Below are 25,878 nucleotides of genomic sequence, written 5' to 3'. Positions count from 1 at the left end.
ATTGAAATCCTTCTACAGAACACTTTTTTTGGATATCATAAACAGGTCATCTATAAGTTTTCCCTATAGCGATAAGGCCTTAAACTTAGTTTTGAAAAGTCTGAAATTTTTGTGAATATTTTTTGAAAATCTACCATCACCCCTTCCCCTCATAAACCATTTTTAGAGCATGTTCTTGTTTTTTTTTTCTGTTGTAGTTGTTTGTTTTTTTTTCTGTAAATGTAATAATCTACAAAGAAGACTTGGTTTTTGGATTTTTGTAAATTTGTTAAAATTAAAATCTAAATGCAAGTTTTGTTTTCAAGTTTCGTTTTTTGTTTTCTTTCTGCTCTTCTTCACTTTCATTTTCACTTCTAAACATTCAAATTTTACACATAAAATAAAAAATAAACTACTAATAAATTAAATTAATAGTAAATAGTAATACTAAATTAATATACATAGTTTGATTATAGGATTTTTGAATAATTTTGATTATAAATGTTAAATAAATATTAATTCATCTGTGTAATATTTAATTGATTTGATTATAAATAGTTCGTATTTAAATTCATATTATATTAATTAATAATTACAAAAAAAAAGTTATTTTGATTTCGGAACTTAAATTTTGATTTTATGAACTTAGGTCGTAATTGGTCAATTGGAGACATAATACAACATTATATTTAATATAAGTAGTTTGTAAACTTTGAAAAACAATTTGAGTTTCAAATTCACATCTAATTAACATCGAAAAAATAAACACCAACAATTGGGGTTTTGAGAGTAGTGTCTCAATATTGGATGTGTTCAAAAAATGGTAGATAGAGTAGATAATAGAAATTACAGATTCCATCTCACAACATCGATTATCCTGCCAAATTGTGAATTTCCAAAATTCTTATAGTAGAATGATTTCGAATCATCAATGGAATGGGCCCAGCTTCTTCATCATATGACGGGTTATTTATGTTAGGGGCATATCAAAACTGAGACAATTTTTTGACTATCAAGAACTCGAATGGCAGGTGGAAAATAATTAAAATATGACAGGTCATTCATATGGGTTCTATGTAAAATTGGGGACTAAATTTAGTCTCCGATCTCTAGTGCCATATGGCAAATGAGGCTGGAGATATCAAGCATGGGATATGGGTTCTTATTGGGTTCCAAATTTCTCCACAAAAAATTATAAATATAGGTCCATGTTTTCTGGTAGCCCCCATATAACGGTACCCTCTAATTTGCAGTATCTTGGGGGTTTGATCATATTTTTCCACCGAATTATCTGTAATTTAGTATTTTGAGTTCTTAATAGATACCAAAACTCTCCACGAAAAATGAATATAGGTTCATTTTTTCGGACAGCCCCCATATAAGGGTACCCTTTAATTTTCGGTATTTTGGGGTTCTTGAGCACGTTTTTCAAGCGAATTCGCTTAAATTTGCTACAATGATTTCTTATTGGGTTCCAAATTTCTCCACAAAAAATTATAAAGATAGGTCCATGTTTTCTGGTAGCCCCCCCATATAACGGTACTCTCTAATTTGCAGTATCTTGGGGGGTTTGATCATATTTTTCCACCGAATTATCTGTAATTTAGTATTTTGAGTTCTTAATAGATGCCAAAACTCTCCACGAAAAATTATGAATATGGGTCCATTTTTTCGGATAGCCCCTATGTAAGGGTACCCCCCAATTTTCGGTATTTTGGGGTTCTTGAGCACGTTTATCAACCGAATTTGCTACAATGGGTTCTTACTGGGTTCTAAATTTCTCCACAAAAAATTATAAATATAGGTCCAAGTTTTCTGGTAGCTCCCATATAACGTTACCCTCTAATTTGCAGTATCTTGGGGGGTTTGATCATATTTTTCCACCGAATTATCTGTAATTTAGTATTTTGAGTTCTTAATAGATGCCAAAACTCTCCACGAAAAATTATGAATATGGGTCCATTTTTTCGGATAGCCCCTATATAAGGGTACCCCCTAATTTTCGGTATTTTGGGGTTCTTGAGCACGTTTTTCAACCGAATTCGCTTAAATTTGCTACAATGGGTTCTTATTGGATTCCAAATTTCTCCACAAAAAATTATAAATATAGGTCCAATGTTTTTGGTAGCCCCCAAATTTGTATTTGGTATACATTATGGTTTACAAAAATAATTGTTCGTATAGGTATACGTGTTGATATGTTCCCCATATTTTCATTTCAAGTAACTATCAGTATACCTATGGTGGAGGGTATCCAAAGTTCGGCCCGGCCGAACTTAACGCCTTTTCACTTGTTTTTTTTTCAAGTCGATCTACAGGCCACAATTGAAAGCTCAACATCACAACACGGTAAAGAGAATCTAGACAAGTACAGCCCTCGTCTACAGAATATTAAAAATATTTGTTTACATCTAGTCGGTCTAGAGGGTGCAAATATCGCGAAGCTCTGAATATAGAACCATAGAAAGTTAGATTTTCGTCGAAGTTGTATAGGGTATCATATGCTCCACTCACTGGTTTTAGAAATAAAGTCAGGGGACTTTGAAAAAATCCTCATTTCCTTAGGGGCCTAAATACAAACATCCAATATTGATAGCACTCTTTAAATAATACATGGGTTCAGAATACAGATCGAATAGGGTCAGAATTATTTTTGATAAACGTAGAATCAAAATCATAATTGTTGTTAGGATTCGGAATAAATTGAAAAAAATATATAAAACATATTATATATAGAATAAACAAACTTATTTATTTTCTTATATATTACCCATTATTTTTTTAACTCTCTTCTCTTCCCTTCTCTTCTCTTTGTTGTTATTTGTCATAGTTTGTTAATTTCATGTTCAATTTTTTTACTTCCTTCCTTTATAATTCTTTTTTGTCTATATCTAAAATAACATTAGTATCTTCATTTTCTTTTTAATATTTTTTAAATAATTTTCTTTTATTATTTTGTTTTTTAATTTTAAATATAAGTTCATCTTCTTCTTTGTTTGTGTTTTTTCTCCTTCTCCGTTTTGTGTTATTTTTCATTATTCGATGAATAAACAGTGCATTATATGTTGTTGGTATTTAATTTTATTTTCGTGTATGTTGTTGTTTACATTAAAAATTATTAATTTTTTGCATTTAACAACAATATATATTTTTGTGTTAATTTTTGTGAACAAAGATGTTAGTTTTGTTATTTATTTATTTATTTTATAAATAGATAACGCAACCTAATTAAATATTCTTCTCTCCGTCTTCTCTTAGTTTTTTTTTAATAGAGATGATTTTTTTTCTTTATTTATTTTAGAATATTTTGTTTCCATTATATATTTCATGTTATTATTATTATTTCGGAATTTAACCTACGCAGACAACTCTACTTTAAAATTGGTGTGTGTGTATGTATGCAAGTTTTGTTTGTAGATTCGGATTTTATTTTTTTTTTGTAATACTTTTTTTATTATTTTGTAAATAATTAGTGATGGAATTGAAGTTTGAAATTTCTTTATTTGATTTTTGTTTTTTTTTTCTTGTGAATATATTTTATGATCGCAATTTTTTTCCTATGTATATTAAAAAAAGAAAGAATTGAGTTCCCTGGAAGCAGTTGGTGATTCGGCCAGGGGTTGTTTTTTGAAGAAAAAATATTAAAAATTCGTAATTCGGGGGAGATTTTTGAAAGAAAGAAAAAAACTTTTCAATACCCCAACATGTCCTTCAAAGGATATTTAAAAAAATTATGAGAGTATTGCTCTCAAAGGATTTTTGAAAAAAAAAATTATGAGAGTATTGCCCCTCTGGTGTTCCAGAATCTTCCATCGAACATGTGTCATAATTCTAATATTCTCAAATGTCCCTCAAAGGATATTTTAAATAAATTATAAGAGTATTGCTCACCTGAAATTCCCCAATCTTCCTTCAAAATTTTCCAATTTAAACTATTAAAAATTCGTAATTCGGGAAGATTTTTGAAAGAAAGAAAAAAACTTTCCAATATTCCAACATGCCCCTCAAAGGATATTTAAAAAATAAAAATATAAGAGTATTGCCCCTCTGGAGTTCCAGAATCTTCCATCGAACATGTGTTATAATTCTAATATTCTCAAATGTCCCTCAAAGGATATTTTAAATAAATTATAAGAGTATTGCTCCTCTGAAGTTCCCCAATCTTCCTTCAAAATTGTGTTATTATATTAAGGGGACCCCCCCATTTTCGGGGTCAAAATTTTTTTTGATTTAATTCGGATCTACCCTAATTCAAGAATGTCCCTACAAAATTTCAAGAGAAAATCTCAAGAACTCAAGAACAAGAACTTGAAGATATAGCCGATTTATTGTGTCAGCATCAAGTGACAGCTAAAGGACTGCTCAAACTTTAAACGCGTTTTTCTCTTTTGTGAATGGCGGGCACGATAACTCAAAAACTAATGACCCAATCGATTTCAAATTTTTACACGTTTCTCTGTGGGTGTATAGCTATCGTATGAACTAGGATAAAGCCAATCGGTGAAGATCTTCTTTATTTATACCCTACACAACTATGTTGTCAGGGTATTATAGCTTTGTGCAGCCCCAAAAGTTTGTAACGCCGCGAAATATTGGTCCACCTTTAAGTATACCGATCATCATATCTCGACTAGCTGAGTCGATCTAGACCTGTGTGTCCGTCCGTCTGTCCATTATAATTTGTAAACACGATACAGGCCACAGTTGTGGACCAATCTTCAAGAAATTTTGCATGTAGAATGGGTTCGGGCCAATGAAGACCCCTATTGTTTTTGGAAAAGATCATTTAATATTTAGGGGATGAAATGGACCAAAAACTTTATTTTTGTCTGATTTTCTGGTCGCTCCAGAGACCGCAATTATGGCTCAAACACCTCGAAAGCATGCCTGTTTTGATAAAGATCGGTCAATATTTAGCGGGTCAAATGGACCCTGACTTTTGTGTGAAAAATGACAACATTTTTATTCTATGGCGTATATTTTTTCCCCTGAAGGACCTAGACCCAAAAAGTTGATAGTATGTTCAAGAGAAGTGGTTGACCTTTAAATTGATACCAATTATAGGGTCGTATGTACGCAGATGTGGGAGCTACACTTAAATATTTACAGGTGCTTACGTATTCAGACATTATTTAGTAACCCAAAACCACACTAGAGGGCGGAAATATAGCGCTGATCGCTTTGAAATGTTCAATGAGGATCCAGGTATGGTCAGGGATATCGGCTATAATTTTTGGTGAAGATCAGATACAATTTTTGGGATGAAGTGGACCGAAAACTTAATTTTTTATGTTTTTTTTTCGAGACTATCTATAGGCCACAATTATAATTCGAACATCACAACCTAACCCACGGCAAAGTGATTCTGGACAAGTACAGCCCTCGTCTACTGAATATTAGTAATATATGTTGATCTTTAGTCAGGTTTCCAGAGGGTGCAAATAACGCCAAGTTAGATTTTCGTGGAAGTTGTGTAGGGTATTATATGGTCGGCCCCGTCCGACTATACTGCTCCGCTCACTGGTTTTTAACTTGATTTTTGGTAAAAAATCGGCGATTTTCCAAAAATATTTTTCAAAGGTCCGCCATTTTGTTAATTTTAGAGCGAAGACAATAATCCTAGTTCATACGAGAGACAGACATGTGCTCTTTCTAACACCGTTGGAATTTTCGGATTCCGATGTTCCAGTGGGGAGTTATCATGCCCGCCATGAAAAATAAGGACTTTTCTTTAATTACAAAAAAACAACAACAAAACAATAACAAAAATTGTTTGTAAATTATTTTTCTTCTCTTTTAAATCTTCAAATATATATGTGCAAAGTTACAAACATTAACAAACATTGATATTGATTTACCAGCCCATTGAAAATCTTGAAAAATTAAAATCGAGAATGGTGGGGGGTTCCCTTAATAATATTTTCCAATTAAAACCCCCTCTGAACCGAAATTCTCCACCTCCTCCTCCTCATCCTGGTAACTCTTCTTTTGTTTCTAAATATTCATTATATTTAATTACAACGCACATTTCTTCTCGAGTGTATATTTTTGCTAGTTTGTTTTCTTTTCTTGATTATTGTAGATGATCTCTGTTTTGTTTCTTTGTTTTTTGGGGGGAGGGGGAATAATATTTATTTTCTCTCATTTTTTTTTTTTGGTTAATTATTTTAACCTTTTTAAAATATTAATACATTTATTATTTAATTAAAAAAACTATTGGTTTTGTTTCTGTTTAAAACTTGTCTTGTTGGTTATAATTTTCGTTTTGGTTTTTTGTTTGTTTTTTTTTTGTTTCAAGAGGAATGAAAATCAGTCTCAAAGAAAATAAACATTTTTTGTTGTTGTTGGGAATTAAAAAGGAATTGTTGTTGTTGTAGCTGTTCACAAAATTGTTGCATTGTTGTTGTTAATAATAATAAAAATTATTTTTTTTTAATGTTTAACCATCAGTAGAATAAGTCTAGACATGAAGCACATCCTTGGTATTGAAATGGACCTATTTTTTTAATACACCACCGTTTTGAAAAAACAAACCCTTTAATTTCCTGGGCCTAGAACGACGAGCCTATTTTAGGTTCTGTGAGAAACCCTTATATTTAAATATTCATTTACTTTAACTACAACACACATTTCTTTTCGAGTGTAATATTTTGCTAGTTGCCTGGTTTATGACTTGAGCTCTTTGTATTAAAACTCAAAATCAAACCCATGAATATATGGGTAAAATCTCCTTCTAATTTAGTGAGAGACAATAGTTTGCATTCTCACCACTTTTAATATTCTCTTTCTCTCCGATTCTTACTCTCACTTCCTAGTTAATAAAACATTAATTTTAGTTTTTAACACTCTCAGTTTTGTTAGATTCGCATTATCCTTTATTTCAATATTTTTTTGGTTAAAATATACCCTATGAGGACCTAAAAAAATTAACAACCCATTTGTTTTCTGTATGTTAGTAAGAACTTCGTTCCAACCGTTCTTTTTCATAATTTCTTAATTTTTCGTATCTATCAGAAATCTTCGTCTTATTGATCACTCAAATCATCAGAATCATGGAATTTCGGTGGTGGATCTACGCGTATATCTAGGCCACAGGCAAAACGTTCATATTCTATGGGTTCGGTTTCATAGTCGGATAGAAAATCCGGATATGGCAAATCGAGATCACTTGATTTGGACTTACGTCGCTGATCACGTACACTACCACTGGACGTGGTACCACCTGCCGCACCACAATCTACAGATCTACTTGCAGTGCTGCTACCACTGCTGCTGGCGGCCGATTTATTTGCGGCAGCCGCTGCAGCAGCCATAGCCGCCATTGTGGAACGTTTAATGGTACCAGTACAGTGATAGAAACTATTATTACTATCCTCACTACTATTGGCCATATCATCAGATAGACCACCCTTCGTTTCAAATTCACTCTCTTCCGGATTACAATAGGAACGGCCATGATATTGCCCCGATGAACCGGAGCCATATGGTGCGGCGGAGGATTGGGACTGGGAACCCATTACCGAATCTTCACGTTTCAGTTGGCGTTTTTTGGTGCGAGCCGGTTTAATGGGTTGCCCAGAGGGTGGTGGCATGGGATGGTTGGCTGGTGCTGGTCTACTGCTACTACTACTAGCACTACTGCCGCCGGTGCCACCTCCTCCACCGCCTCCCTGGTGGTAGTGATGGGAGGAGGCAGCCGCAGCCGACATTCTCGTTTGTTGGAACTGATGCGACTGTTGCTGATATATGGGATTGGTGATGTGACTCAACCGATCATAGCGTGGAAAACCCATTTCATCAACATTATCCGCCGTCATATCCAGACTCTCGAAGGCCGATGATGTTGATGAAAAGGCCACACCCGAATATTGCGGATAATCATCATATTCATCTGTTTCCTGTTCACGTTCCTCCAGCTCTTCGTCGAATTCATAGTATTCGCTATGTCGATAGGAAGGATCTGAACCTCCAGAGTCCATTTCGGGCATATAGCCCTCTGAACATTCGGAACTTTCCTGTTCAACGAGATTTCTCTCAGAAGATCGTACGCGCTTGGCGGTGATTTGCCGCTTTTTGCGATAGCCTCGTGTTCGTAATTTCGGATCTTGGGTGCGAACATCTACCGAGCTGTCGGTATCATTGCCACTGGGTGGTGACTTGATGATGGGTGCCGTGCGTGAAATTGAACCTTTGCGTGGTGGTTTTTGTATCAGCTGATTGGGTGGCGATTCGGAGCTGAGGCTACTCGAATAATAGGGAGAACATTTGATGAGTTTTTCCGCTCGAGAGGGTAACATGGGTGAGGAGGTGGTGGTGTTGGTTTCATTACTCGTTGTATTGCCACTGTTGATGGTGGTGGTTGTCGTTGTCGATGTAAATGAGGAGGAGGTAGCTGCGCCTCCTCCTCCTCCGGTAGTTGAGTTTAATTCCTCATCTATACGAGAGGCCGGCATGGATTCGATCGATGATTGTTGAGACTGCGTGAGCATGTGCTCATGGAACGAATTCGATTGTCTGACTTTGTTGGTTTTGTATTCCCTGATTTGGGATTTGGACAGAGTTTTGTCGTCGTAACTGTGATGTTTGGCCAGGGGTTTTTCACCCGGTGGCCCAATTTCGGTTTCGGGCAAATCTGTGGGTGAGGTAATGGGTGGCAGGGGTGGTATGGGTGGTGGTGGAGGTTTGGCTTTTTTCAGCTCCTCAGCTTGTTTTTGTTTTTCAGCTGCGGCTGCTTCCTCCTCAGCTGCTGCCTGAGCCGCTGCAGCCTCAGCCACTCCCGGCTCTTTCATATGTCTGAGGAGGGCCTGCATCAAAGGTTGGGTTACTGACATTTTGGGTTTTGTTGGCTTGGGTGGTGGTTGTGGAGCCTTGGGTTTTGTGCCTCCCGCCTGAGGAGGTTGTGGTGCTTTTCCTTTCACCGGTTTTGGAGCTGTGGCAGGAGGTTGTCCCGGCGTACCATGTAATGGTACAAATTCCTGACTTTGATAGCGTTCAGTTAACTTTTCACTTGGTGCATATAGCCGCTCAACAAATGACTCACTTTCCGAACATAATTCCTGGCTTTGATAACGCTTCGACATCATTTCCAGAGAACGTCGTTTCCTGGCCGCTGTGGTCTCGGCCATATCATCTTTACCGGTGATACGTACCGGCATACCAGGACGAGCAGGTTCATTACTCGATTTACCGGAGGTGGTAGGCTTTTGGGCCAAATCTTCATTACTCATACGCTGCAGACCATTACTGCTGCTTCGTCGATGGATTTGGGGTAGGGATCCCCTCTTCTCATCCTCATTTTTCTCACGACTTCCGGTCTTGTGGTACTTCAAGGGTTGGTAGTCAATGTAGCTGGCCCTGCGACCATTCATTTGATCATTAACATCACCCGGAGCTGGTCCCACCAGTGTTCGGCTACTTGAGGTAGACCACTCAGACATGGTCTGGGCCATTTCGGTCAAAGTGAGAGTGGTGTCATCACTCTTGGTAGCCGATGTGGTATCGGACATTTTATCCGTTTCCGAACTGGACAGCATATCATAGCGCAGTCCATCCGAAGAGCCATTATCACACAAACTTTCCGCCGATTTATTTATGGAACTTAGACTCGATCGAGTTTGATTGGATTTTTCCGATTTGGCACATGATAAATTCGACACTGCCGAAAGACTATCCGAGCCGGAAAGATTGGCATATTGCCTTACCGTATTGGTGCCGGTCGACCAATCGGATATACTCAATCCAATGGAAGTGTCTTCCGAATGAGAGCTATGAGTACATTTCTTTTGCATGCCCATGCGCACGGTACCATCCAAATCTGTGCCAATGGAACTGGTATCCTCCTCGGAGTGACTGGAATGGCTACATTTACGACAGCTACCCGAACTGAGACGATGTTCGTAATTATGTCTGACGGTGCCGGTGGTGGGAGACAATATGTCATCTATGGAGGTGTCGGAGTTATTGGAGCCTCTCGATAATTTCCTTATGTATTCCTGGGTCTTGGTTTCATCAGGCGATAATTGGACCTTAATTGTGCCCGGCATGAATACTTCATCATTGGAGAATACCTCCTCTTCGGAGAGGGGTGACCTGGGTGCTGGGGATCTTGTGGGCTGTGCCATGATAACGGTTTCCGCACTCGAATCTTTCCTCAACGATGTAGATCTTGGTCCCTTGGGAGAGGATGAGGAACATGATACATTGAAGGAGTTCGATAGGCAGGTTGCAGCATTCAAGGTCGAACTCAAACATGTTGCAGCCGCCGTATCGTGCTGATAATCATCTGCCCCAAAATCTTTATCCTCAAAGGCAGAGGACATTAGGTAGGCGGTATCTTCATAGGGTATAACCTTGGCCATTTCAGGTGGTGATATTGGGAAATCTTCCAAAGACAGTTTATCCTCTGCCTCATCATCGGTACGCTCTGTGGTGGTAAAGGACTCTACCATTACTTGATCCGCCTTTTGGGCCTCCGAAGTGAAATAGGTTTCAATATCTTCCACAACGACTGGGGTCCCGGCGGCACTGGAAGGTGGTGTTGGCCAATCCTGGGAATCTTCTGAGGGAAATGACATACCAGCTTTCCAGCAGAATGATTTTGGTACCGGCTTATCCAAATCGGGTATTTCATATAGAGAGTCGATGGGTTTCACCGGCACATGGTCATAGGGTATTTCCGGCAAAGGCCAATCTTCGGAATCCTGGCTGCCAGCATTGGAAAGACACATAAGTGTAGGACGATCCTCTCCTTCCCCACCCTGTTCATCGACATGAGTCACGGAAAATCTACCAGTCACCCGTGTGGGAGATTTGGGTTCATTAAAACTGCTATTGCTACGATCTCCCGTTGCCGAATCACATGGTATATCCGGCATTTCTGCTGAGGTTCTGCGATCTGTATCGGAGATATAATTTAAGTTTGTATTACTCCTCGAATCCGAACTAAGACTGGCCTGATGGTCTGTTGCCGAACCAATAGATTCCTCGTGAATACTCATCGAATGCGTAGAGGCCTTATCATCATCCATACTTGACTTCTCAGAGGCGGTGCTACGTTCGGAAATCCTGGACAGGGTACGCCCCAAAGTAAATCCTGAACTATAGCCAATAATGTCTGTGGGATTCACGCCAATACCATTTAGCGAACTGGTCATGGCCGGATAACCAAATGTTGTGGGAAAATCATTGAGTTCATCCTGAAAACTGGTATCACTTTCCTTTTGTTCATCGGGTGAAACTTCTTTGAGTTCACTATCGGAGGAATCCCTTTGCGGATTGTTGGTATCAAATCGTTCATAACCACCATCGGTTTCAACGTGATGCCATGGGTCATCGGTACTGGAGCTATTCGAACTTTCTATGGGGAATGGTTTCCAGGTGGATTGTTGTTCCTTCATCAGTAACTCACCACGGCGATGGGCCGCACCCATAGATCCGGAGCTGCTCTCCGTTTCAAAAGAACCTCGTGACTCGACACTCAACGAACCTTTGGAATCAAAACTGGATTTGGATTCCTGAGAGCTGCTACCGGATTTGGCTTTATCTCCCGCACCCTCAGCGGCTTTATTGACTGCCAATTTCCTGGCAGGTTTTTCAATTTTGGGTAATTTCTTTTCTTTGACCACCACAGCCCCAGTTCCATTTCCACTTGTCATTTCATGTGGTTCTTTGCCATCCTGTTCCTCTTTTGTTGATGGAGAACTTTCCTTATTGGCCTTTTCCTCCAGGGCATCCAAATAGGATTCCACGCTATTACCAAAATCAATGGGACTCTGCTTCTCCAAAGTGGGAGTGGTGGGTTTCTTACCCATTGGCTTGGGGATTTCCGGGGCCGTTTCATTGGTGGGTGTAACATCTTTGCTGGAACTGGGACTATGGAATTTAATATCTGTTCCTCCACCTGCATTGGCATCCACCTCCAATTTCAACATTTTCTCCTTGAGTTCCTGACATTTTTTGTTATCCAAATCTCCAAAATCCTGCGATATGCCCAAGGGTCTGGCAATGGAACAGCTAACACTTGATTCTTCTTCCATGGAGCTTTTCTCCCGCCCACCACTAACCGACAGACTCCAATCACCCTTTTCTCCTCTCGCCGGACTTACATCCTTCTCCCCACTAGTCCAGGAATCCGAACTCTTCGATTTATCACTTTGTTTCTCGAGCAAAGGTTTACGTTTCGTTTCCGTTTGTTCCGTCTGTTGCTGCTGTTGTTTTTCAAATGATTCCAGGATGTTTTTCTCGGCCATGGGACTGGTATTGGGTGGTGTTACCAAAATATTTAAATCCGATGTGGGTGTGGCACAATTGGAATACTCTAGGGGTACAGCATCATCCAATGTGGCCTGGGTCTCGAGGACATTGCGATCGGGCTCCAATGTTCGAGGTTCATTTTCCGAAGTATCTGAACCCACAAATTCATCACATTCCACCGTCATCCAGGAACCGGTTTCATCACTACGACTGCGGTCCAAACTCAGGCGATTGGTGTCCATACGCGACACCTTCAAATGTCTCGAACTATCATCCTCCTCAATGGAGGCCTCTTCACATTCAATGGTTGGCACCCGATGTGGATAGCCACCCTCTTGATGAGGTATGGGTGACTTACTGGCCGGGGAATGACTGTCATCGGCCGACACGAAGGAATCCAAACTATCTGCCGTCGAAGCCTTACGGCTATAGGTACAATCACTATCCCTGGTATCCTCCGAGGGTAGTGATCGCTTTAATATTTCCAGCGATCTACGTTCGGAGATGACAGCTTGCATATCTATGTCCTCTTGGACATTATATTGATGGGCGAACATTCGGCGATCTCCAATTGCACTGCGTAGTGGTGCCTTCTCTTCCACCTTCTTTACCTCTGGTTTCTTGTCATCCAAACTGCGGGCCTTAACCTCGGCACCCAGCAAATGTGGTTCGGTAATGTGTGGCTTTTCCAAACTACTTGACTTGATGTCGATTTTATTCGTACTCACCACCACGGGGCCTTCAATCTTCTGTTTCATCTCCTGACTCTTGGCTATCTTTTTGGGGGACTTAATGACCATATCATCGGGTACATCAGACATTTCGGAATTCTCAAAGGACTTGTTGCGATCCTCAAAACTACGACTGGCTTTATCTAACTTATCGGGACTGCGACCCTCATCAAAACTGCGACTAAATTTGGTGAGAGAGGTGTCCAATTTTCTGGGTGACTTTGCAATGAGAACATGGTCCTCTGCTTTGCTTTTAAATTCTGTTTCAATGATGATTTTATCTCCTTCCGTTTTTACGGAGATTTTATCTTCTGGCGCCGGGAAAGGTGGCAAGGTGTCCTTGACGGGACTCAACATGGTAATGGTTTGTTTCATGGCCGATTCGTAGAGCTTTTGTTGTCGCTCCTTGCGTTTGGCCACATCGGCCTCGGTCTCCTCTTGGCTCTTACTTTTATCCTTACTCAAGCGGCGGGTTTCAATGCTCCTGGGCCGCTCCTTGGGACTGGTTTTCTTACCCTTTGCACCCTCCTTTTTGATATCATCAGCACTTGTGCGCCGTGACTCAGGCCTCGATCTGGAACCTCCCGCCGCCTTCCGACCACTTACCTCACCCATACTGAGTTTCAATTTCCCCTTACCCGTACTCTCAATGCTGCTGGCCCGCGAAACCCCCGGCGAAGTTTTCCTGGAACTATTTGCTGAGCTATATGGTGACCAATCGGTGAATCTATATTTCGGTATATTTAAGATCAAATGATCTCCACTCTTCAGTTTCATTTTGGATTTCTTTTTATCTTTAATTTTCACACCCTGCAGGGCAATTTTTTCAATATATTTCAATTGATCCAGGAGTTGTATCTCCTCATCGTCTATGGTCACTGCACTAAGTAGCGAATCCTTGCCCACTGAGGCATACGAAGTTTGGGTGGGTATAGACCCAGCACAAGAGTGTACACTATCCGCCGTATCCTCATCCTGAGCCGATTTGGCCTGTTCCAAAGACTTTTCTTCCAATATTTCAGCCTCCTCCTCAAAGCCCACGGTGTCATCTTTGGAGGAGAAGGCATTCATGTGTGGTAAACGATGTAGCGATATCACCGGGGTATCTAAACTCTTGGTCCTCCTCTCCGTGGTTGGTGACTCCAAGGCGGATTTTTGTCTTTGCAGTGAGACTGCCGAACCTTCGGAAAGGTTAAGCCTGGCATGGGCAAACAATATGGGAGCATGACCCTTCGAACGCATAACCATTGAGGAGTCAATGACCTCATCCAATAATTTCACCTTGGCGGATTTGGTCTTATCCACTCGAATTACCGTTCCCGAAGTGGAGGTCTTCTTTTTCAACGTATAATCGATACCCATTTCTGTTATTCTTTCCTCATGACATGTCTCATAGATATCATCGTTGCTCCTAAAGAACTCAGTGTGTTCCAGGATGGGAGAGGGTATATTCTCATTACGTTGATAGTCGTTGGTGCACTCATCCATGCGTGAGCGATATGGTACATGAGGTGGCTCATCTTCCGAGGATGGTATGGATATGGAACGTTCTGAGATCCTCCTCAACTCACTGGCATTGGCATAGTGGGGATCTAACTTTTGTGTATGATAACGACTTTCCAGCTCTGCCAAGCGTCGACATTGGGGTGGAGAACCCTCAATTTCCGTAGAACTCATTGTCTGGCCCCTACCCCAGGCAGCGGAAATGAGACGGCTTTGTTCGATTCTCAAAATCGGTTCAATTTCCTTTCTCGACTGTGGCGGGGAAAATTCCAAACGATCTGGTATGGCCTCCGCCGAACCGAACACATCATCTGAATCCAAACTTTCATCATCTGAGGAAAATGAGGTTATCCTTGTCTTGGCCTTCTTGGGTTTCCCTGTAACCTTGGTTTTGGGTATGACTCGAGCTTTCAAAGTCTTCCTGGCATTGGCGGCCAATTCCGCCCTCAAACTTTGTATCAACTCAATTTGTTTTTGTTCCAATTTATTTTTTTGTTGTTGCAAGGACTCGGTCCTCGAACTGGTCGCCGAATCACTTTCGATTTGGCTTAGTTTCTTGTTCAGCTTCTCCAGCAATGAAGGTTCAATTTGTTGGGTAATATCTCCACCCCGCTTGGTGGGTGAGGACAGCTGTATAATGGGTATGGTCTTGTCCACTTCGAGAGTAATCGGATCCACCTTAGAGAGATCAATGTTTTGGGTAAAAAGAAACTCCTTGGTCTCGGCCGGCAATAGGCTATCCAATATATCCGGCAAAAAATCTGTGTCAGGTTGTAACAACCCCTTAGCCACATCGCTGGCTTTGGGAGACTTCGGGGACTTTGGTGATTTAGGAGATTTTGGTGACTTCGGCGATTTGGGAGACTTCGGCTTGCTGTATTTCTTTTCCACCGGTGAGGGGGCTGTGCCATTCATAATATGCCTCTTGTGCAGGACATAGGGAATATCTTCCTTAAGGACCTTTGTGAAACGTCGTTCATATTCCCGGAAAAAGGACTTGGGCATTTCAAAGCCCATTTTGGGTATATCTGCAGATTTCAGGGGAGAATCGTAGCATTTGGGTATTTCAAAGTTACCATGGGCCTTGCAGAGAGGCGGGGCACTGGGTATTTGTTTGTAAATATAATCCTCATCACTGGAGTCGGCTGGGGTCAAATCAATGGATTTTTGATGCATCAGGACATGTCGTCGCGAATTGCTACCCAAACGATTACGATTCGCCAAAGAGTTCGGGTCACTTTTGGTTCTCTCCACTGTGGCATGGGCATAGTTCAAGGGTACCATAATCGGATTATATTCCTCGAAATGAGTCTTGGCCATCAACTCCTCTTTGCGTGTGATTTTCTGATTCATTATCCTGGCCTGTTGCTTCTCAAACTCCGATACCAATTCTGGTGTGAGGGGATATTCTGGACTCTGCTTGGTTTTCTCCTCCTTACCCGGTGACTCCCATTGTTTACCATAATTCTGAATACACTCAATACGATCACGATCGAAGCTAAAAATATTCTCACTATCCGATCTACGGCGAAAGGCTGACATTTTACAAGACTGAGAATCGGATTTCTTAAATGGTGCTGTCTGGTCAATCGAATCATTGGTTTGTATTTCTTTTTCCTCCTTTCGCTTGGGGGTATTGGCCGAGTCGGGAGATTTACTACCAAAGGATTTGGCATTGCGCTCAATTTCGACATTTTGCAAGCTGATCGAATGGACCTTAGAGGTCTTGGCAGATTTGTTACTGGGGAAAGTGGAGTAGGTATCACGGCTATCATAAAATGAACTATTCACCGAGGATCCCTGGGTATCGGAGAGTAAACAATCGTGAGATTTCACCTTGGGTCTTACACTCAAACCATCAGCCGCTGGTTCCACCGTTTCCACAGCATCATAATAATCAGATTTTGATTCCTGGCTGGATTGCAGAAACTTTTCGAATTTCTCTTTTTTACTTAGATGCTTGTAACCCTTACCCGTGGTGGTGGGCATTTCATAGTTCTTACCCAAATAATCACCAATCAGCGATTCTTTGGAATCCTGACTGGAGACCTCGGAGTTCTTTGATTTTGTGGTCTCTCTGGATTTTTTGCTATCCGTGTGGTACAAACTGTCCCTGGATTTTTTACTTGAATCGGAACTCCTTGAGATTTTGGTTTCATAGATATCGGAACGTGACTCCTGGCTAGAGGTCCTCGATAAATTTCCTTTGATTTTCTTGTAAAAATTACCATCCGATTTTACCGATAATTTTTCACGTGGTAGATACCTGGGATCCTCCATATCCCATATTTCATTCATCAACTCCGCAGCCGATTTACATTTCACATCCATGGCCGAACGATATTTATGATGTTCCGATACCGATTCATCATCGGTGGGTATATAATTACCCGAATCCAGCGAACACGAACGCATATGATCTTCGGAACGACGACGACCACTAAAGAAATCAATATCATATTTTTCCAATAGCTCATAACTGTCCTGAGAAATATCATCTTGAGACCCACAGTAGTCCACGTGATGGCCATAACCATGACGATGGCCGGCCCGATGACTATGATGTACCTGGGAATTATAGGTGGTGCCGGGATAACTAGAGGAATACACTTTGGAATGGGCTAGGGGTGAGAAATCTTGGGTGGCATCGATGCTATGATTCTTGGTGAAATACAGCGAGTGACGTGAGTCGTCGTAACGCGTGACCGGAGAATCAATACGATTAAATGAAAAGAATTCCTTATCAAAAGCGGTCATCGGTTTCGATTGTTCCCTGTCGTAGTGGGAGAAATCGTAAAGATCTTTGCAAGAAGAACTTTTCAACCAGGATTCCTTTTCCACTTGGTCGTATATGTTCTCCACCATAACCCGGCGGCGTAACTCTTCGACATCATCCTCATCGTCGTCATCATCATCGTCGTCTTCGTCATCCTCCTCGTCACGACTTTCACTGGAGTAGCCCACCCCTGGTGGAGGGGTCTTGTTATACGAAGCTGTGGAATATAAATTCGAAGAGGACATTTGATATTCCAATTTTTCCGAGGAGGTTTTAAAGCGATCCAAGGGGGAGCCCGATGAGCTGCGATCATCAATTGTGGGGTGGATGGATTTATGATGTTGTTGCTGCTGCTGCAGATCCATGCCAATTCCAACGCCCACACCCGGCATATTATGATGCTGATACATTGATGAACGATATCCCGCCGCCACATGCGAACCTAAGACTACTGGTGGTGGTATATTCGAACTACTCTTGTGCAAATGGCCCACCGAATGATGGGTCACATAGTGACTATCATAACTATCTACAGAATCTACGCCGGACAGTTCGGAATTTCTAGGCAAGGAATGGGTATGTCTAGGCATGTTATTAACTGAGGTCGAACTTTGTGAATCCATCGAGGGATTTAGATAATTTTCCGAAAATGCCAATTTAACCCTCTCCGTATTTAGGGTGTTAGCATAACGCTTGGTATTGAACCCGGTACCAAAATACGAGGAGGACGAATCCGAAGGATGATTTAAATCATTGTGATATTGTGGTTGCTGATACTGTAGCAGAGGAGGCACCCCGCCAAATGTATCCCCCCTCTCATTGAGATCATGTTCTGTCAAGGTATTACAACTAACCGGCATGCGAATATCCGCAGCCATACCCAATTGCTTCGAGCGGGTATACTGCAGGATACTCTCATCGATAAACTCATCGGAGAAATGTTTTTCGCGTGTCTTCGCCTTTGTTTTACGATTTACCGTTGCATAGATGTCATTGCGATCATTCAGATTTACCGTCTCACTATTTGTCAATTTATTCTCGAGCTTAACACTCGAGGTGGATTTTTGGAAGTCGGGATATTTATACGGATGCAGGTCGTGTATATCCGAATAGATAATGTTGTCTGTTTCGGTTTCCGTCGAGGTTGCGTTATTATTTAACATGCACTGTTTAGACATCGAATAATTGGTACTGCTATAATGAATTGGGGTGGCCGATGCTGCCGCCGCCGCTGTTGTGTGAGATGGGGACTCCGGTAACCGATGCGGCGGAGGAGGGGCAATTATTGTTGCCACCACCGCCGATGAGGCCGGGCCCACTGCCGATACTGCCGTATGCATACTCTCCCGATTGATGGTAGATTGTGTCAAGTCCGAATCCACTTCCTCCTCGGGCAAATCCGATTCCAGCAATTCCACCTGGTGCTGCTGGTCCACCATGTGCAAGTCCTGCTGCAATTCCAGCTCCTGCTGCTCCAGGGCCTCCACCTCCTCCTGATCCAATTCCATAGAGCTGCTGAGATCCACTGAGAGACCCACCGTATTGGTGGTGATAGAGCGTAGGTAGTTGTTGGTGTTGTTGCTGGTGGTGATGGTGTTGACATTGCTGCTGTGCTGCAGCGGCGGGGGCGTAACAGGCACAAACGCCTGCGATGCCACTGAGACTCGACGAGGGGTGTTGCTGCTGTACAAGTGGGACAAGTGGCTCAGACCTGTATCCACGCACACACATACGCACATTATCCGGTTGGCATGATTTTTTTTTTTTTGGAAAGTATTAAAGCAAAATTGGAAAATATTATTGAATTACAATTTCCCAATATTGGTATGGAAAAATATACAAACCACAACGAAACATAACTGGAACCAAGGATATATTTTTCGAAAAACAAACGGAAACTTTTTTTTTGAAAAGAAAACTTTTTTTTAAAGGCATGCACTAGAGTTTTTTCACTTTTTTAAAATCAAATAAAATTGACACTAAAATGAATAAAGAGGACACTTTCAGTTAAGGATAAAATAAAATAATGAACCTGAGAGAAAAATAGATACCTCAGGGGACCTGATGAATTTTTTTCTATAGAAAATAGATACATCAGGCGACCCGACCATAGAAAAAAGACATCCTCAGGGGAGCTTAACCGTTTTTTTTTTTATAAAAAAAGACGCCCTCAAGGGAGCTGAGCGATTTTTTTCTATAGAAAAACAATGGAAGCCTGAGGCCTTTCATTATTTTCTACAGAAAAGCAAAGGAAAGCTGCGGTTTCCGATTTGTTTTAGATTACATTCGCTCAGGTTCCTGGTGTGTCTTTTTTCTATAGAAAAAAGTAGTGAAGTGTATTTTTTCTATAAAAGAAATTCGCTCAGGTCCCCTGAGGGTGTCTTTATTCTATAGATAAAAAATCGCTCAGGTGTACTGAGGTTTCTTTTTTCTATAGAAAAAATTCGCTCAGGTCCCCTGAGGTGTCTTTTTTTAAATAAAATTCCTCAGGTCCCCTGAGGTGTCTTTTTTCCATAGAAAAAAAATTGCTCAGGTCCCCTGAGGTGTCTTTTTTCTATAGAACAAAAATCAAAGACCTCAGGATTCCATTGTTTTTCAATAGAAAAAAATCGGAGACCCCTGGTTTACATTGTTTTTCGATAGGCTTCCATAGTTTTTTTCAGGCTTCCATTGTTTTTCAATAGAAAAAATTCGGAGACCTCAGGTTTTCACTCGGAGACCAGAGGTTTCCATTGTTTTTCTATAGAAAAAATTTGGAAACTTCAGGTTTCCATTGTTTTTCTATAGAAAAAAATCGGAGACCACAAATTTCCATTGTTTTTCTATAGAAAATATTCGAATACCTCTGGTTTCCATTGTTTTTCTATAGAAAATATTCGGAGACCTCAGGTTTCCATTGTTTTTCTATAGAAAAAAATTCAGAGACCCCAGGTTTCCATTGTTTTTCTATAGAAAAAAAATCGGGTGCCCCAGGTCTCCATTGTTTTTCTATAGAAAAAAATTCGGAGACCTCAGGTTTCCATTGTTTTTCTATAGAAAAAAATTCGGAGACCTCAGGTTTCCATTGTTTTTCTATAGAAAAAAATTCGGAGACCTCAGGTTTCCATTGTTTTTCTATAGAAAAAAATTCGGAGACCTCAGGTTTCCATTGTTTTTTTTTTTTTGAGAACTATTCGGAGATTCCAAGTTTTCATTGTTTTTCTATAGAAAACATATCGGATACCTCAGGTTTTCATTGTTTTATATAGAAAAAAATCGGAGACCTCAGATTTTCATTTTGTCTATAGAAAAAAAATCGGGACCTTAGGTTTCTATAGAGAAAAATTCGAATACCACAGGTTTCATTGTTTTTCTACAGAAGAAACATCGGAAATCTCAGGTCTCACACTTTCTAAAGACAATAGAGTTCGGAGACCTCAAAATGTCTAGACCTCAGTTATATTTGGTAGAAATTGAGGACTTCGAAGTCAATCATTGGCTTCTCTAGCATCCCATAAAATCTTCATCTTAATAAAACGTAGATTATGAGGGATTTCCAGGATTATTTAGGGCTTTAAACATAAAATATAGAAGAGGATGACCAAATCTTAAGAAAATATATTTTCATAAAAATAATTTTTAAAGAAAATTTCACTACAAATCATATAGAAAAAATTATTCAAAAAATTCTTTATAAAAAATAGATCATGCAAGAAGAAACTTGGTTTTCGGAATGTAATATCGATTACGATGGACTTACCTAAATTGTGATCGCTTTGATGCACACGAGCCTGATCGTGGCCGCGCTGCTGTTGGTGTGTTAGATGCTGAGTGGTGTTGTTGCTGTGTTGGGGTGAAGTCCATGATTGCGGACCCTGTGGCGAAGCAGAGCGATTCGCATTCATTTGATGGTCCGACGGCACACCCGCTGCCGAGTGGTGTAATTGTTCCGCCGAGGTTGGCGATTCCGAGGCATAATTCTTCGTCTGATAGATCTCCGCCTGGGCTACTGTGACCTGCAAGGGTGAATCAAAATATTTTATTAACAGATCGAGAAGAACAATTAATGCCAAGAAATGTTACTTGAGAATGCTTGCGGTCGGTAGGATTGTCGTGTCGGCGATCCAAGGTATCCGCTGCCCTCTTCGTCAGAGAAGGCGTCATCGAGTCGGTGCATTGATTGCGATAATCCCAGGCTGCTGCTTGGCACACACACAGACAGAAAAAAATAAAATGTTTTATTAAATAAAATTATATTTAAGGTGGGCCAATTGTGGAAAAAAAATATTTTTTTATAAATTATAAAAAAATCAAAAAATAAAAATTAAAAAATTATTGAATAAATTAAATTTTAATTAAAAAATTATATTTAATAATCAATAAAAATAAAATAAAAAACTTAAAAACCAAATACAAACCGGTATCAATTGGGAGTAAGGGATTGGCTGAAATGCTGGAATTCACATAGGTATGCGACTGACTTCGGCTACTTGCATTCAATGGCCCTTGCCGGAATGATTGTGACCTGCAGCAAGAAAAGAAAAGACAAGAGGATTGATACCACGTTTTCTTTTTCTTTTTGTTTTAGGTTGTTGTGATTTGTTGTTGTATTTTTGTTGGTATTGACAAAATTAGCTTTCTTTTCTTTCTAACGTGAAAAAAATGTTTTCTTGTTTTTGTTTTAATTCAATTTTTAATTTAAATGTTTTGCAAATTATTTTCTTTTTGGTGATTTGAAACTTATAAGGAATGCATTGAGAATTTTGGGTTTCTTATAGAATTATTTTTTAATATTTTTTTGTTGAGAAATTTTATTTTGGTGACGTTTTTTTATTTAAGATTTTTATAAAAATAGAAAAACAAATAAATTAATAAATATAAAACATACTAGATACAAAATTAACGAGAAATAAATTATTAAAAATGTAATGATGATTTGAAAAGAAAAAAAAAAATTAGAAAAAAAAAATAATTTTACGACTACTTCACTACAAACTGAATTTTATAAATTTTAAAAATACCATATCTAACTAATTTTAAAATAAAAACTAAATAGACTTCAATTCTACTCAAAATTTCGTTGTTATAGACATAGAACCCAGTCAGCAAAATTATTTTTGAAATGTCTCAAAAATTCGGAGACCAACGGTTTCCACTGTTTTCCTGTTTTTTTTTATAGAAAAAAATCGAAGACCCCTTTTTTCTATAGAAAAAAAATTTGGAGACCACAGGTTTTCATTGTTTTTCTATAGAAAAAAAAATTCGGAGACCAAAGGTTTCCATTGTTTTTCTGTAGAAAAAAATTCGGAGGCCAAAGGTTTCCATTGTTTTTCTACAGAAAAAAGGGCCTTCCATTGTTTTTCTATAGAAAAAAAATTCGGAGACCCAAGGTTTCCATTGTTTTTCTATAGAAAAAAATCGGAGATCATAGATTTCCATTGTTTTTTTTTCTGCAGAAAAAGAAAAAAATCGGGGATCAGGGATATAAACATATTTAAATGATATGCATTGTATTTCTATAGAAAAAAAATTCGGAGACCAAAGGTTTCCATTGTTTTTCTATAGAAAAAAATTCTGAGGCCAAAGGTTTCCATTGTTTTTCTACAGAAAAAAAGGGTTTATGCATGTCCGTCCGTCTGTCTGTCTGTCTGTCCATGTTAAATTGTAAACAAAGTACAGGTAGCAGATATATATATATTTATTTGGCCCTAGGACGAACCCTATTGAAATTGGGAAAAATCTGTTCATATTTAGATGTAGCTCCCATATATATTTTCGTCCGATTTTAGGTAAATAGTGCACCAAAGTACCTGCATATCCTTCGATTTGCACGAAATTTGACATAGCGTTACTGAATCGAGTCTAAAATGATGAGTAGTGAGATTCGTGAAAATCGGTTCAGATTTCGATATAACTCCCATATATATATATATATATTCGCCAGATTTTATGTAAATGTTGCACCAAATCCCATATATATCCTTCGATTGGCACGAAATTTGGCGTAGCGTACTGAATTAAGTCTGGAAAGATGTGTGTTAAATTTTGTGAAAATCGGATTTACAGATAGCTTTCATATATATTTTCGTCCGATTTTATATAAATGGTACACCAAACTCCTAAAATTTGTCCGATTAACTCGAAATTGTGCACAACGTATCAAATTGAGACTTGAATGACGTCATTGCGGTTTGTTGAAATTGGTGCATATGCAGCCATAGCTTCCATATGTATTTCAAACGGGTGTCTGATTGGAATTAAATTTAAATTAAATTTTTAATAATGCGGTGTGATGAATAGCGTGTATCAATGTTGGCTATAAATCGTGTCCCATAATACGCAGACGGCTCCAAAACTGCCCGAATGAAATTCATTTTATCATAGGTTGCAGAATGAGATGAGTATGTTCCTTCGAAGGAACACTGACATTCAATTGTAAGGATACATATGTACAATATACCCAAAGTGGTGAAGGGTATCATATAGTCGGCCCAGTCCGACTTTACTACATTCCTTACTCGTTTTTTTATTTATTTTTCCTCAAGTAGATTATTATTTATTTTTCCAGCAAAAGCGTAGATTATAATATTATTGGTTTGTAAATATTCAGCATCTGAAGTGTAGATTTAAAAAATAAAGGTCTATCTGCAGTTTGGATTTAAAAAAAAAATATTTTTGAGCTTCCATCATATATGTGGATTTAAGAAAAAAAAAATCCGAGTTCATCGGAAGTCTATAACCTATATGTAAAATTTCATAACATTCAGATAAAAGTAGTCAATTTTGTGCACTATTTAAATAAAATCGATGGACATTTTTATGGGAGCTATATGTACATCTAAAAAAATGTTGTGAAAATCGGACAGATAGTCCGATTTTGTCCTGCACGAGTGCTAAGTACAAACACACAGACATAATATCCTTCATCATAGTGTGGTGAGAGGATAGAAATATTTTTCCAATATTCCACATATACCCTCAGAAATATATCACTTATATACAGTCATTACTTTCTCACTTTTTATCCACATGTTACCAATATGTACTAAAATCTCCACAGGGAGCCCTCCCAAAAACATACACACGTGTTAACAAAACTTACACCTAAGCGGTAATTGAAAAAAAAAAACTCACAGGACGATGGAAATAAAAAAGCGTATACCCAAAAAAATAAAAGTCCACAATAAATAATGGATGAACAGGATGGTGCTATGACAACAACAAGAAAAACAACATCAACAACAAAAATCAAAAAAATTATACACACAATCGACAGGACCTCAAAAGGCAACCGAATATTAAACGTCCACAAAAAAAACCAAAAACAAACAACAGAAGCAGCAGCAGCAGCAGCCCAAAAAATAAAAAAATCCACCAAAAAAAAAACAAACATAAAAGTTCAAAGGTCATACACATACTACATTAATTATTAAACTACTACTGCTAACACATATATGTACAAAGGTATACAAACATACATACACACATATATATGTACACATATATACATTTTGATGTGAAAAAATCATAGATGAATGGAAAACGGCCTATAAACTATGAAAGTGGGCCGAAGGATTTGATGGATTACAAATGGTGGTAGTAGTTCTAGTACTAAAGGAACTAGAGATTATCTATTGGGAATGGGTGATATATTGATGAAATGAAAATGCGACGACACATGAAAAACTGACGAACTATGATGGATATGTTGTTCTGCTCACAATATGAATATTCATAAGTATGCAAAGTTTCATAAGCGTAGATATTTATGTATACACAGATGTTACATTGTATCGCCTACATAAATATGTGTATGTATATTCGAAGTGTATGTATGTAGGTGAATGGAAATTATGTGGATTTGTTTTTCGTATTTTCACAAATAGTTATGGAAAAAAAAATAATGTTTTATTCACAGAATATAAAAATTTCGATGAAATGGAAGTTCCCAGTTAACAGACTAATGGGATATCGGTTAGTAGACTTCAGAGAATATGAGGTTCGTAGAAACCTATAATATTTTTTTTTTAAATACTTTATTTAAAAAGTCCAACAATATTGATTTTAAAAATAAAATACCCGAATGTGTGGACTTGTTAAAGAGGACTTTTCAGGAAATATTGTTAGGCGTGGATTTTTAAAGAATATTTTCTTGGGTCCAGGATATTTTAAAAATAATTTTTAGATCCACTTGAAGTCTGAGTTTTATAAAAAAAGTGTTAAGAAATGACCAGATTCTGACCATTTACATGAAATAGAGTGAAAAAAAAATATATAAATCTGAAGCGATTTCTATAAAACTCCATAAATGGCATTGTAGTCTAAAACGATAGCTAATGCAAAATTTCGTTTCGTGTACCATTTGCCTAAAATGAAATAAAAATACATCTGACGAAAACTGAATTTAGACTCAATTCAGTAGTCTACATTTCCTGACAATCGGACAGGCATAGTGTTTATACCCTTCACCACACTGTGGTGCAGGGTATTATGTCTTTGTGCATATGTTTGTAACAGGCAAAAGGAAACGAGATAGACACATGGTTCCTTTTGAGAATATGCATAGAATCACTTTTTAAGTCGATTTATGCATGTCCGTCCGTCTGTCCATATTAAATTGTAAACAAAGTACAGGTCGCATTTATTATCCAATTTGGA

General features: G+C 38.8%; 1 protein-coding gene across 1 annotated transcript; it reads right to left on the bottom strand.

Moving 5' to 3' along the window:
* Positions 1–7,004: 7,004 nt before the first annotated feature.
* LOC133327554 (uncharacterized) lies at positions 7,005–21,795 on the bottom strand (the record flags this gene model as incomplete). Its single annotated transcript, XM_061536074.1, has 8 exons — positions 7,005–7,201; positions 7,310–7,599; positions 7,687–9,109; positions 9,167–17,531; positions 17,724–18,952; positions 20,981–21,236; positions 21,304–21,419; positions 21,639–21,795. Coding segments are annotated over 8 exons (12,033 nt in total), but the record flags the coding sequence as incomplete, so codon positions are not given.
* Between the last annotated feature and the right edge of the window lie 4,083 nt (positions 21,796–25,878).

Source organism: Musca vetustissima, unplaced genomic scaffold (genome assembly GCF_032173495.1).
Source record: "Musca vetustissima isolate MV318-11 ecotype Yass unplaced genomic scaffold, APGP_CSIRO_Mvet_v1 utg17520, whole genome shotgun sequence".
NCBI classification, from domain to species: Eukaryota; Metazoa; Arthropoda; class Insecta; order Diptera; family Muscidae; genus Musca; species Musca vetustissima.
The sequence above is the reverse complement of the archived record's forward strand: the minus strand, read 5'-3'. Positions and strand labels throughout refer to the sequence as shown.